At 41.4% G+C, this 13478-nt stretch overlaps 1 protein-coding gene across 6 annotated transcripts in view; it reads left to right on the top strand.

Moving 5' to 3' along the window:
* Positions 1 to 13478, top strand: part of pclob (piccolo presynaptic cytomatrix protein b) — a 44352-nt gene that overhangs the window by 27023 nt on the left and 3851 nt on the right. The window contains exons 17-34 of one of the 6 annotated variants that reach the window (XM_088379068.1): positions 2 to 1046; positions 1775 to 1843; positions 2168 to 2194; positions 3312 to 3400; positions 3868 to 3943; positions 4025 to 4150; positions 5597 to 5705; positions 6538 to 6605; positions 6679 to 6920; positions 7938 to 7985; positions 8475 to 8605; positions 9178 to 9204; positions 9578 to 9671; positions 10217 to 10288; positions 10370 to 10661; positions 10999 to 11193; positions 12820 to 12964; positions 13050 to 13108. In XM_088379068.1, the coding sequence (XP_088235194.1) occupies positions 2 to 1046; positions 1775 to 1843; positions 2168 to 2194; positions 3312 to 3400; positions 3868 to 3943; positions 4025 to 4150; positions 5597 to 5705; positions 6538 to 6605; positions 6679 to 6920; positions 7938 to 7985; positions 8475 to 8605; positions 9178 to 9204; positions 9578 to 9671; positions 10217 to 10288; positions 10370 to 10661; positions 10999 to 11193; positions 12820 to 12964; positions 13050 to 13108 (2914 nt within the window). The remainder of the gene's footprint in view (position 1; positions 1047 to 1774; positions 1844 to 2167; positions 2195 to 3311; positions 3401 to 3867; positions 3944 to 4024; positions 4151 to 5596; positions 5706 to 6537; positions 6606 to 6678; positions 6921 to 7937; positions 7986 to 8474; positions 8606 to 9177; positions 9205 to 9577; positions 9672 to 10216; positions 10289 to 10369; positions 10662 to 10998; positions 11194 to 12819; positions 12965 to 13049; positions 13109 to 13478) is intronic. The other 5 variants (XM_088379071.1, XM_088379069.1, XM_088379070.1 and 2 more) reach the window with 5 other exon arrangements.

Raw genomic sequence — 13478 nt, 5'->3', positions numbered from 1 at the left:
GGTAGCAGATTTTTTAGGCCAGTCCCAACTTCAAGGTTATGGTAAAGGAGAGGAAGACAGTATGGAAGAGCCCTATGAGTTAAAGCTACTTAAGCAACAGATCAAGCAGGAGTTCCGTAGAGGAACTGAAGGACTAGAACATTTATCAGCCTTGGGCCTTCCCCATTATCTGTCCAGCGATAGCAGTTTTCGACACTTTCCGAAAGGTGAAAAATACAGCATTGGAAGGCTCACACTTGAGAAGCAGGCTGCAAAACAGCTCCCAGCTGCTGTAATTTACCAGAAACAGATGAAGAACAAAAAGGCTTTAATAGACCCAAAGGCCATCACCAAATTTTCCCCTATTCAGGAGAGTCGGGATTTGGAGGCAAGCTTTGGCAGCTACATGGGATCCGGAGCTTCCTCTGTCACAAACCTGGCTGCCAGGGCAAGGCTTCTTCAGGATGAGATTACGTTTGGACTGAGAAAGAACTTAACAGAGCAGCAAAAATATTTGGGCTCCTCAGTGGGAGCTAATCTTGCTGGTTCTCTGGGGCAGTCTCTTGGACTCGGGTCCACTAGTAGGGCTTCTGCCCAGGATGATGGTACCTATCCAAGTGGCAGCCGTTCCAGACCATCATCTCGTCCTTCTTCCCGACCCTCCTCTGTCTATGGCTTGGATCTATCAATCAAACGGGACCTTTCCAGCTCCTCACTACGACTTAAAACTGAGGTGGAAGTGTTGGACGCAGCATTTGGTCCTGGCGTGACCAGAACAAAGCCCACCAGTTTGCCTATCAGCCATAGCCGGGGCCGTATCCCCATCGTGGCTCAGAACTCCGAGGAGGAAAGCCCGCTGAGCCCGGTAGGCCAGCCAATGGGTATGGCTCGGGCATCAGCAGGACCTCTCCCACCAATTTCTGCCGACTCCAGGGACCAGTTTGGCTCAAGCCATTCCCTGCCAGAGGTCCAACAACACATGAGGGAAGAATCTCGAACTCGCGGCTATGATCGAGATATCACATACATCATGGACGACTTACAAGGTGCCATGTCGGACAGTGAAGGTAAATGGAACCAGAGACTGTTGCAAGAACTCAACTGTGTGGACTTGCTTGTCATGCATGTTACTGTTGAATGATCTTACGTCTTATTTATTCTATCATCAGTAGTTACAGTAAACGTTGCTAGTTACATGTTACTGTAGATTTTTTCTCTGTCATGTTGAAAATCATTCCATTAGATATGTTGCATGCAGTTCTTCATCATTTTGATGCTTCCACTTGTAATGCATAAGCTTGCGTTTATGCCATGGCGCAATTCAGGTCTATCAATATTTCTTGTGTGATTTCATATGCATGCATTGTCATTTTGTTTTGTATATTTTTAGTCTCCATTACATTATGTTTGTACCTCAATAAAGGTATGCAGTAATTCATTCTATTGCCATATTGTGCGAATTGTGTTAGGTTAAGTGTCTTTATCTGTATTTGATTTTGCATCCTTGCATGTTTTTCGAGATGCATTCAGCGTATATGATTTGAGTTTCTGTCCTAATAAAGTCAATGTGTTTCATATTTTCAGTTATCCTCATTGCTGTTTTTGGTAGAAATCCAGATCTGTTGCCGCAAAACACACATTCACACAACAAATTCAAAACACTGTCTTGATGAATGAGTATGACACTCACATAACATGAAGCTTGTGGACTGTTTTAGAAGGCTGTTTGTCGGTGATAAAAAAGATGATTTGTGTGCTGACCCCACATATAAGTGTCAATCTGCCTTGATTACAGGACTCAGTGAGTCCGTGCTGGTGTTGAACAGAGAGGAAGCCAGAATCTTTCATGAAAGTATCGCACACGGTAGAGTATCATAGTTAACCAACTCTCAAGGCCCATTTACACACTGGTTGATGGATGAGCTTTTCCCCCTATAGTATATCTTGTGTCTTTTTCATAGTGACTCTCCTTTAAGTGTCTACAAGTAGCGGCTAGTTGGTTGCTGTAGTTTCAAGCATGCATCATACATTAACTCCCGCTTTTAATGCATGTGCCAACATACACTCCCAGTAGGCTACATAAAAGCTTAGTTCCTTGACTTTACAGGCTGCTGCACGCTTTTGTTCAAACAAAAAAAAAACATATTTAAAAAATATATATATAAACATATACAATTTTGTATCCCAGCTGGAGGCCCAAACTGGAATATAGAAGGTGAGACAGCATTCTCCCATGTAGCAACATACAAAATGTACGCCTCCATGTCGCATATCATTACTCTCCTGAATGATTCGCTTCTCTTTAAGTTATGAACATACTGACTGGATCCATTCTGGAATGACCCGCATCTCAGTAGTAGAAAGTCCCATGCCATTTAGTGGAACTCTTAGTTACAATTCATTTTGGGAATGAACCATCACAATAGCGCATCTTCTGCACTGACTCAGTGAGTATGCATCATTGAGGAATGGCTGCACATCACATTGATTCCGTAAAGCATATCAGTTCCTTTTCTGGTTACACATGTTCATGTATGTTTTTCTCACAGAGATGTGTGATTGGATATCTGATTTAAAAAAAAAAAAAAATCAAGGTTGATATTACTGCTGCACACTGATCCTTGATAAGAATGTTTCCCTCTAATTCTGATAAGCGCTCTTAAGCCAAGATGCACAGATAATAGGATAGGATAGTAGGACAAATTCAGAGGCCACAGAGCAAAGGGAGACGAACGTTTCTCAAGAGAATAGCACCTAAACAACATATCAATAGAAGAGGAAAATCCTGCATAGTTGTAGTAACATTCTTAACCTTCCGTCATGCAAGTAAACAAATGGACTTAGCCACTATACGCCAATTAAACGAGAATTACATTAAAAATTGCCACCTAATGAACAATTTGGTAAAACTCCAGATGAAAAAAAATTTCATCAAATTGATAACCTTTCAAAAACTTATCATTAACATCCTTGGAAAGACAGAATCAAATGTATTAATTAGTTGGTGATAGCACATAAAGTATATAAGCCCTTAGGATCCTGCTTTATGCCAAGCTGATGGAGGAATAATATGTTTAAGCATCAATGTGAATTTCCTTCACCGTGTCAAGGACCATGTCAAGCTGGAGAAAATATAATCATTTTGGGCAATATGACAGCAATTGAATTGATGTGTAACAGACTTTGTGATGCATATTGGAAACAGCGTTTCCAAAGCTTGATTTGAAGATTTAGTTCTGCTTTACTTACCCTAACCTCAAGCATCCAGTAGTTAGCCTAACCCCTATTCACTAACAGTTTTTTTTTTTTACCGGCTACCTTTCCTTGCCCAGCCTACCATCTGAGACGAGAGGACACCGACTGGTTTGACAAGCCAAGAGAAGGACAGCCACAGGCCAGGCACATGGCAGACAGGAGACAAGTGAGTTACCGATTCACTAAAGAATTATATTGGAGCATATTTCACACATTTCACAATGCCTACTTAACAGTAGATTTTCCAAAGAAATTAATACGATGATGCATGAATGATGACTAAAGGGTAGAGTCTAAGACTGGCCAACAGTGGTGGCTGATGACCAAAATGACCAGTGACCAAAAAATGTGATCATAAGACCATAATGCTTCTAGTTTATTTGGACTTTGATTAGTTTGGATGCAGGCCCATGGCTTGGTCACGAAATACTTAATTTAAATGAAACAAAAAAAACAAACAAACAGGGCACTCCTGCTTGTGGAAAAGCTGAAGAAACAGGAGATCAAAAACAACAGGCAACAAAGTAACAAACAATAACAAAGTTAGTAATCCATAACAAGATCGTGTTTCGAGCAGGTACGGGATTGTTTGACACCCCTGATTTACATCATGTTAATTTATGTCTTTTTCAGATGAAACTGGCCCCTTACGTCTTCCCTCACACTCGTGTCAAACTAACCAGAGACCAGAGGGACTCTAGCGTGTCAGGTACAAAGTCATACAGACATCATGAAGAATCTCCCTTCTTGTGGACAGACCATGATTGTCACTTAATGTTTGCTTGCTTAGGGAACGGTCTCGGGATCCGGGTGGTCGGCGGCAAGGAGATCCCGGGAAGCCGAGGGGAGATTGGCTCCTATGTTGCGAGAGTCATCCCTGGTGGGGTCGCCGAACAAACAGGAAAAGTCATAGAGGGTAAGAAGACAAAAAGAGGAAGCGGAATGAGTTTCTTTTGCTATTTAAATGGTATCATTCTAAAAGGAGAGGTTAATGGATTTTTGTTCCCACAATTTAAAACAGTCCCCAGGGGTCTGTAATATTTTTTTCCATTTTAACACAAGAATTACATTACACCCCTTTCCTACTGTTAACTGAAGTCAACATGCTTTGGAAGGGTGGTTCTGTCTAATCCAAATGAGCCACTGACCACCCTGCCTCCATTGCTGCAAGCCCCTAGTTTGATAAAAGCGAATGCTGTCCTATTTCCCAGCTATATGGCTTTGTCGCTATGGCTTTAGCAAGTATGCACACCCTGATATTTTATTTTCAAAACAGCAATGAGCAGCAAACACAGTCACTTTTTCTGTCATGATTGGAGGCTTTTAGAGATTCTGTTGTCGGGCTGTTAAAATGGCGGATCTTGGATCAGCATAGCTATAAGTCAGCCTGTTTGTGATGTCAAAGTACGTTTTCCTCGTGTATGTGTGCCCTTTATTTGTAAAAACGGACGTTTATGAGGCTTGACGGAATCATTGAGTCACATACACGCTGTCATTTCTTGGTGCACAGAACATCATGTCCTTTCAGTTTACCTTGCACGGTGTTAGTCATTAGGCTATTTTTAGCAATTCTTACACAGCAGAGGCAATTCTAACACACTGAGGTGCAATTTGCAAACAGGAGAGATTAAATGCTCAAACCAAATCTCACAAATACAGCTTGTTTTTCATGATTATCCCTAGTGTTTATCCGCAGTGGCGACTCTCTCATGGTAATTTTGACTAAGGAGGAAGGTTATTCTATCTTTAAAAAGCTGATGTGTAGCTGAGAGTGCACCACATGCTGAATGGGGATGACGCAGAGCGCGGCACGGCAGAACATGCCTGCAGGTGCAAACCCAAATAAGCTGAGAAGAAGGAGGAGGTGGAGGACAAAATGAATCACGTGGGAGGCTACATAGTGACATTTTTGGGCAAAAAGACAGAATAATTTTGACTAGCGAGAAGTCATTCAGTACAATTTTTCAGCAAATACCTTCAGTTTGCATTGCTGTGGTCTTTCTTCATTGTGCAAATCAACTATCAACATGAATTGACGATATAGATGCACTGATAAAAAAAAATACACATAGTACGAGTTCTCACATTTTAGTATGTACACGCCATTACCAAGTACTGATACGTGATAATGTCATTGCATCTTCCAATTGTGAAGAAAATGTTTTATTTATAAAACATTTCTTGAACATGGCATCTGTTCAACACACGAGCAGCTGCAGTGGAAAAAGTGTTTTCCAGTCTGCGAAATTAAAGGCAACACAGCTCACAATAATGATCAAAGTTGTTATGAGCACAGACAATCCAAAACCTTAAATATTCTTATCCATATCAAATTTTTTTCCCTCCTACGACGCCATTCCAGGCATGCAGGTGCTGGAGTGGAACGGTGTGCAGCTGACGGGAAAGACCTACGAGGAAGTGCAAGGCATTGTGGGGCAGCCATGTGCAGAGGCGGAGCTCTGCGTACGACTGTATGTCACAGCTTCCTACCGTTTTGCTATCTCTCCCTCTGAAATCTCTTTGACATGCTGGATTGACCTTTTCATAATATGGCCAGTGGACTTTCAATTGATACATTTAAACTATATCTGAGAACAAGGCCAATAAAATGATTCTCAACCACTCTGCCTTGACCAGATGAGATGTAAGGGGTTTGTTCAATGGAGGTGCCATCTGAGTTTGTAACTCTGAGGTACGCTACCTATAAGGTCCAATGGGTTGGAATATTTCTGGTAAATTAGCAGTCCATGAGAGTCCATGAAAATTTTCGAGGTAGGAAAAAAAAATTGAGGGAATTTTTGACATTCAAAACTTCCATGGGAATTAATAAGAAACTATTTGAAACTGAGAGTGATTTATTGTAAAGGTATCATATTCAAGCATAATTCAAGTTTCATTTTGTCATAAGCTAATATTATTGCAAAATCTTTTTGACTACAAATGTGGCTATTACATTACCTGTTGTTTTTCCTTTACTTGGAAGCTCCTTGATCTCACATTTTGTCTTTGACCGCTCGTAATTTGAAAAACTCATAAGATACCTATTGAAAGCCAACCTTCAGGTTTTTTAAATTTCTAATCTATTCTTGTTAATTCCCATGAGGTGTTCAATTTGTAAAATCCTCTGAATTTTGCAACCATAGTGATGCCATTGTGAAAAGGTCTATATGGCTGATCTCTGCATGACTTTATTTCCCTCCACACTCTTCTGTTCTCACTTCACATCCTCATCATCTGACCACTCTTATTGATTGTTGCACTGGTTGATATTACAAATGTCCCCAAATGTACGATTTCAAACAGCGACCTTAACATGCTGTCCGATCCCGAGCACCCACAAGTTCTGGAGCACCACGTCCAGCTTAAGGCTGGTATGTACAATGGATTTGCATGCATGTGTATTACACTATCGCAATGTGACTACACAGTTGCTTGTTTCATTAGGAGGCCAACGTTCTCCCGGCGTCGATCCCAAGCAGCTGGCTGCTGAGCTGCACAAGGTTTCACAGCAGCAGGCGCCGAGTGCGATGGGCACAGGTCTCGAAGGACCCGCCGGTCTAGGCGTACTGTCGGCACTGGAGCGATCGGCTCTGCTGCATTCCGGACCTGGGTCAGCCACATCCAGCGGGGTGCCCAGCCCTGGCCAGCCTGCGTCGCCTGCCATAAATAAGAAACAACGACACAAGGTACTCGAGTGGAAGATGAAATGAATTATATTATTACATTTATTTATTCATTATATTATTATTATTATTAATCATTGTACTAAAATTATATATAAATATATATATATACATATAATAATTTATACAGAGTAGGGATTATATTTTTACATGGTGCAATACTATCCATCCATTTATTTTGAACACCGCCTAGCCTGTTGCAGGGGGTGCTGGAGCCTGTATTCAGTGTTATATAATACAAACAAAATACTAGTATCGAAATTATGATATGAAATGATAACTCTCCCTCCATGCCCCTGTGTCCAGTTCTGACTATAGGGCTGCCTTTTACATGCCTCAGCACCATCCTTGTTCACCTCTGCCATTTTCATTCCATTAGCGTGACATCACATAACGCGTCCAAGGGGAGGCCTTCCCCAGGGAGGAAGGTCAAACTCTATTATGCTTTACATCAGGCAATGACAGGCCAATTATGATGCGACAAGTATATGCAATGGAGGTGTGCAAGGTCACATGCACGCACGCACGCACGCACACACGCGCACACACACACACACACGCATTGATTTACATCACTTGTTTTGTTTGCAAGGACAATTCAGTTCTCACAAAGATTTACAGTGGATATAAAAAGTTGACACACCCCTTTTCAAATGCCAGGTTTTTATAACACTTTGTAAATGAAACCAAAGTAAATCATCCCTAAAATTTCATAAAAATAATAACCACAATGAATGTGATAACTAAAATGAGAGGCACTTTAAATAGTTGTAGGTCTGTTCTGACTCTCATTCAAGATGTGCTGTAATTAGTTGAGTAATCCTGATTAGTTGAATGTTATCCTCATTGAAAAATAGTGATTTTATTTTAAAAATAGGGACATTTTTAAGAGACCGCAAACTTTTGAACCGTCGTATATGAGTGGGTGTTGGAGTGGATTATATATTAATTTCGTCACGGAATAAATGTGTTTTTGTTCAACTAATTCAAATCATGGCTTTCTGTTCTCTTTTTTTTCAGCCAACAGACATGATAAGGATGTCTCATCCCATTACTGGAGAAATTCAGGTATAAAACATATTGCATCGACAGTGAGTAATAGTAGTCGTAAGAGCTTCAATGGTGTCTTCCCGGCTTGGAGTAAGATTAACCGCACCTCTTAGATTGCCAGAGTGAGCAAAGATTAACTACCATAGTGGTGCATTAAATGGTTGCACAGATCGGCAAAAGTTTGGAGGTGGGAAGGTACAGACTGTACAGACTGGAGCAAAATGAGCACCAAGCAAAGTTTGCAGAGGAAAGAAACTCATAGAGGACAAAGCTATTTGAGGACACTGGGATAAAGCCAGTGTTGAGTTGGTTTAGACTTTATGTACTTTAATTTTACATCTGTTTACTTTGAGCTACTGCAATGGATTTAAGGCAAAAGACTTTCAACAACCTGGAAGATGACAAACACCTTTTCCTTAATGATACTTTAAAAGCAAATAGACAAATGGAATTCCGGTCTCATCTCTTGGCCGTACACCAACAGTAACGATCCGTTTCCCAACTCAGCTGCAGATCAACTACGACAGGAATGTGGGGAACCTAATTGTTCACGTGCTCCAGGCAAGAAATCTGGCGCCGAGGGACAACGACGGCTACTCGGACCCTTTTGTCAAAGTCTACCTGCTGCCTGGGCGAGGGTAAGCATCTGCGAGCGAGTAGTCATGTCTCTGCGAAATACAGTGCAACATATAGAAACATTTTCATTCCTTACAAGCGAGCAAACTTGCAAATTCAGCACTTTTAAAATGGTTGCTTCCCCTGCTGTAACCATGTTGTTGTTGCTGCTCTGACTGCTCTCTTCGTGAGAGCAGGAAAATAGCCCAGGGATCAATAGAGCCATTAGACTCCCTAACAGCATTAAAGACATGTTTGTAAGCAGCAGGACTCGTTCCTCTCCATGTGTATGTTCAACGTTGTTGTCTGACATAGCAGATAGTAGAACAACACTTTTGATTTGCCTGTTGGCCAATTGCGTTCAAGTTTTGATGCTTAGTCATGCATTTCCAAGATGTAACCCTAACCCTGTATGTGTTTGTATGTAACCTTGGAGAGAGTATATCGGTCCGTTTCACTATCCTTTGACTGACTTTTCTTTGAGCTCGTTGGGCTTCTCTGACTGTTTTTTTTTTCTGTTTTTTGTTTTTTTGTTTTTTTTGTTTTTCTTATTTGTGACAATCCGCCCTCCTCTTCCTCTTCTGGACTCCCTCAGCCAAGTAATGGTTGTCCAGAATGCAAGGTAGTGTGGTGCTGATCTTTGCTTTCAGTTAGTGGTGTTGTGTTTTTTTTCTACCCTTCCCTTCAAATTCTGTGATTTGTTACTCATCCTTTTTGTTCTTTGTGTCTCTGCTCGGTGTAGTAATGTTAAAACAAACTGTACCATGATTTCTGCTTCTTCCCCATGCCTCTCACCTTCAAATCTCCTGTGCCTCTTTTGTACAAGAATCAATGGAAGCATTTATTACTTCATCTCTTTCAAACCATGATTTTCAAACAATCATATTGACAAGCATCTTATTCCTTTACGTTCATGTGTATGGAATAGAATTCAGTCTACTGCCAAGATGGGCAAATGGTGATCAAGTATTTTGTGTGTTGCCGCAATGCCGCAGTGTGGACAACAAGAGAAGGACGAAATATGCCCAGAAGACCATAAACCCAGAATGGAACCAGACTGTCATATACAAGAACATCCATCTGGAACAGGTAAATGTCACGCATGCACGCATATTCACTTTGTGTTTTCAGATTCATGTTCCAATAAACTATAACAACGCATGAGCACACACAAACACACCCAATCATCTTTAAGATCATTGTAATGCATTAACACATGCATGCAGATGTTGATTTTCATTAGTTGCTTTGTTTGGAATGACATTTAAGTCCCCACAAAAAAATTATTTTGTTCAAAGCCATAAATACGCACACAAATGCTTGTGCACATCCACTTTCAATTATATCACTCATTTTAGCACAAAGAAATACACACTTCTGAAATACTCTCACGCACGAATAAAATGCTTTCATACGCACGAGTGAAACATTTTCGAACGCTACTGAAACGCTTTCAGACATACTAGCTAAACAATCACACAAATGAATGCTGTTTTTCTTCCACTCACTAACTTCTGAAACACCCTCTCACACTTCTGAAATTCATTGCCTCCTACACATTAGAGCATTTCATTCATGTATGTAAGAGGTATATGACAGTTCCACATGAGTTCCTTTTCTCCTCTTCAATCTAGCTTAAGAAAAAGACCCTGGAGGTGACAGTGTGGGACTACGACAGATCCTCATCCAATGACTTTCTGGGAGAAGTGAGTCAAAGCCTTTGTCTTCAAACAAACCCAGTAAATCTTCACCGGGGCTCATTCTGCAATGTTTGTGTTTGAGTTCAGGTCTTGATCGACTTGTCCAACACGACTCAGCTGGACAACACACCTCGCTGGTTTCCACTCAAGGAACAGAGCGAGAGCATTGAGCACAGCAGAGCCCACCAGGGGGTTCAGGGGCCGCCCGGGTCTGGAGCCGGGCAGGGGCACGGTGTCCAAGGTCACCTGTCAGGGTCTGGCATGGGGCCTGGGCACGGTATGGGACAAGGGCCAGAGCAGGGAGAAGGGAACTACGATTCACCCGTTAACTCTGTAATCAAGAGCAGAAGCCATGGAATCTTCCCTGATCCTTCTAAAGGTAAGGAGAACACATGGCATACGACAGGTAACCAAAGCATACAGGGCCACTCGTCCACTGTAAAAACACTGACAGCTACAATTGGGATTGTCTACATCTGCTCGCCTATGCAAGAACAGGGAACGTTTAGGTTCCAATTGACGTGTATACACTCACCAATGGTAAATCCATTCATCATGTTCCACAGCTGCCGAGCATGATGTTTTATTTGTAGAAAGCCTTGACAGAATAAATGCTAAGTGAATGCTGTCTAGCGTCCTTCCTGCTAGGTAACAATGATAAAAAAAAAAAAAAAAAAGGATGCTAACACAATAAATTCACACTACCGTCACAACAGATTCGCAGATGTTGTCCTTGGAAAAGTCTCACAGCAGCCCAGGTAGCTCCAAGTCTTCCTCGGATGGCCAGCTCCGTTCGCACGGGCCGTCGCGGAGCCAAAGCAAGAGCAGTGTCACCCAGGCCCATCTGGAGGATGCAGGGATAGCCATCGCTGCCGCCGAGGCTGCCGTGCAACAGTCCCGCCTGCAACCAAGTAAATCCCTTCCCTACCCTTGATGCACATCCTTTGACACACTTCTCCCCTATTTTTTCCACTCCCCACTTGTGCATGTAGCTAACACTAAAACCGCTACCTAAACAGTTTCACTTTTTGAATTTACTTCTAGTGAACCCTTGCGCGTTTGCGATCTAGCATTCCTGAGTTTCATGTATTTTTTTTCCTTTTATTAGGAACTTTTCCACCGTTATTATATCGAATACCGAACAATGTAAAAGTCCTGTTCTTAAAACAAATGAATATGCTTGTTTTCCTGAATTTAACTAATCTAAAATACAAACAAATAAAGCCTCTAACTTATGTTATAAATCACCAACTTTCAAATATAACAACCTAGTGTGCATGTGCCAATCCCAAGCATCTGGTTTTTCTAAATCCCTGAAACCAATGCGGGATGGTAGTCCCTGAAGTTAGCAAAATGGACAAAATAGAATCATAATAATAATAATAATAGATTTCTATTATGTGTTCTAAAGTATAAAAGCATGACTTCGCAGCTCCCCTGGCTTTTTTACTGCCGCTCTTTGTGTGTGTCTTTGCATGCGTTTACCATGTGAATGCACCACAAGCAAATGGCAACACACACAAATGCACACACACGCCCACATACATGCATATGCCACACAGAATCCCCACCCTACCTGCTACTCCTCCCTGGACCCCAACCCTTTTTACTCCCTCTGCCCTCAACAATTGGCGGTCAAAGCAGCAAACAGCACCATTGCGAGCCTCATCCACCAATGAGCGCAGAGAAAAAGGGAAGGTGAGGCAACATACAGGAACAATAATCAATATCATCCAAAGAAATACTAAAATGATTTAAACCTTAATATAAGATTGTAAATGTGTGAATAACAGACATGATAGATATAAATATTGTAAGAAATGTTTCCTCATTTGTAAATATGTATATGTATTCTCTTAACAATATGTTCTTTGTATCAATTGATTTTATTTTGATTATAATTACTAAGTCACTGATTTTATTCCAAATATGGGCACTTGTTGGCATGGGTGGAAGAACTTTGCCAGAATATTAGGTACACCCACAGTCACGGAAGCGTCAATAAAACAACTAGTACAACTGCTGACTTATCAGTAATAAAATAGTGACTAAAGAGTCAGTCAGTCTATAGCATAAACTAATAATAATATAGTGACTATAGAATATACTGCTAGTAGCAGTAATACTGCAGTATATGGTATAAGGAAATAATATGATGCAACAAAGGTCTAATAAAAACCTACTAAGTCGTACTAAAATAATAATAATAATGATAAAGTATACGATATATGCCATACAATATATAGAAAACACTCTCTCGCTTTCTCTCTCTCTCTCTCTCTCGCTTTCTCTCTCTCTCTCTCTCGCTTTCTCTCTCTCTCTCTCTCTCTCTCTCTCTCTCTCTCTCTCTCTCTCTCTCTCTCTCTCTCTCTCTCTCTCTCTCTCTCTCTCTCTCTCTCTCTCTCTCTCTCTCTCTCTCTCTCTCTCTCTCTCTCTCTCTCTCTCTCTCTCTCTCTCTCTCTCTCTCTCTCTCTCTCTCTCTCTCTCTCTCTCTCTCTCTCTCTCTCTCTCTCTCTCTCTCTCTCTCTCTCTCATAGGACCAGGGCACCGTCTGGGCGATGTCTCAGGGCCAGTGGTGCTGTCTGCCCCAAGTCTGGTGAGCGATGCCTACGGGGGTGGTCTGGATGGAGGTGAGGGTGGAGGGACTGGAGTGGACAGTGCCATATTTCAAGTCCCACGCATGTGAGAGAAGACATTCAAAAAACATTTAAAACTCTGCTGTGACTGACAGTGCCAATGCTAATGTTGTTTGTCCTTGTTGTCGCAGTGGTACGACAATTCCCAACGGAACGGACAAAAACCACATTGGAACTCCTGAGAATGAAGGCAAGCAGTTTACTTTGAGAACTCGAGGACAGTGAATGTAGCATATTCATAAATTTGCAGATTCTCGCACTTTTTGGTAACCTGACCTTTTGATATTCACCAGCAAACCTTCACTGTTTTTGTGCTAAGGCCAAAGCATGTAGATGTCCTCTAAATATTGTAGTTTGTACAACTGACATGTAGACTGATGATATTTTGGATATTTTTCATTTTAGCTCAAGTTACTCAAAACCAGAAATAAACTCTTAGTACAAACAGTTAAAAACACAAATATAAAACAAAAACACAACGTGCATGAAACACACACAACTACTGAACTAACTACCTCATTGCAACACTTGATAGGACTCGCTAGGCCACGCCCCTTTAA

Source organism: Syngnathus floridae, chromosome 6 (genome assembly GCF_059516105.1).
Source record: "Syngnathus floridae isolate MCC-2025c chromosome 6, RoL_Sflo_1.0, whole genome shotgun sequence".
In the NCBI taxonomy this organism is placed as follows: Eukaryota; Metazoa; Chordata; class Actinopteri; order Syngnathiformes; family Syngnathidae; genus Syngnathus; species Syngnathus floridae.
Note: the sequence above shows the minus strand (reverse complement) of the source record. Positions and strands in the feature narration are given on the sequence as shown.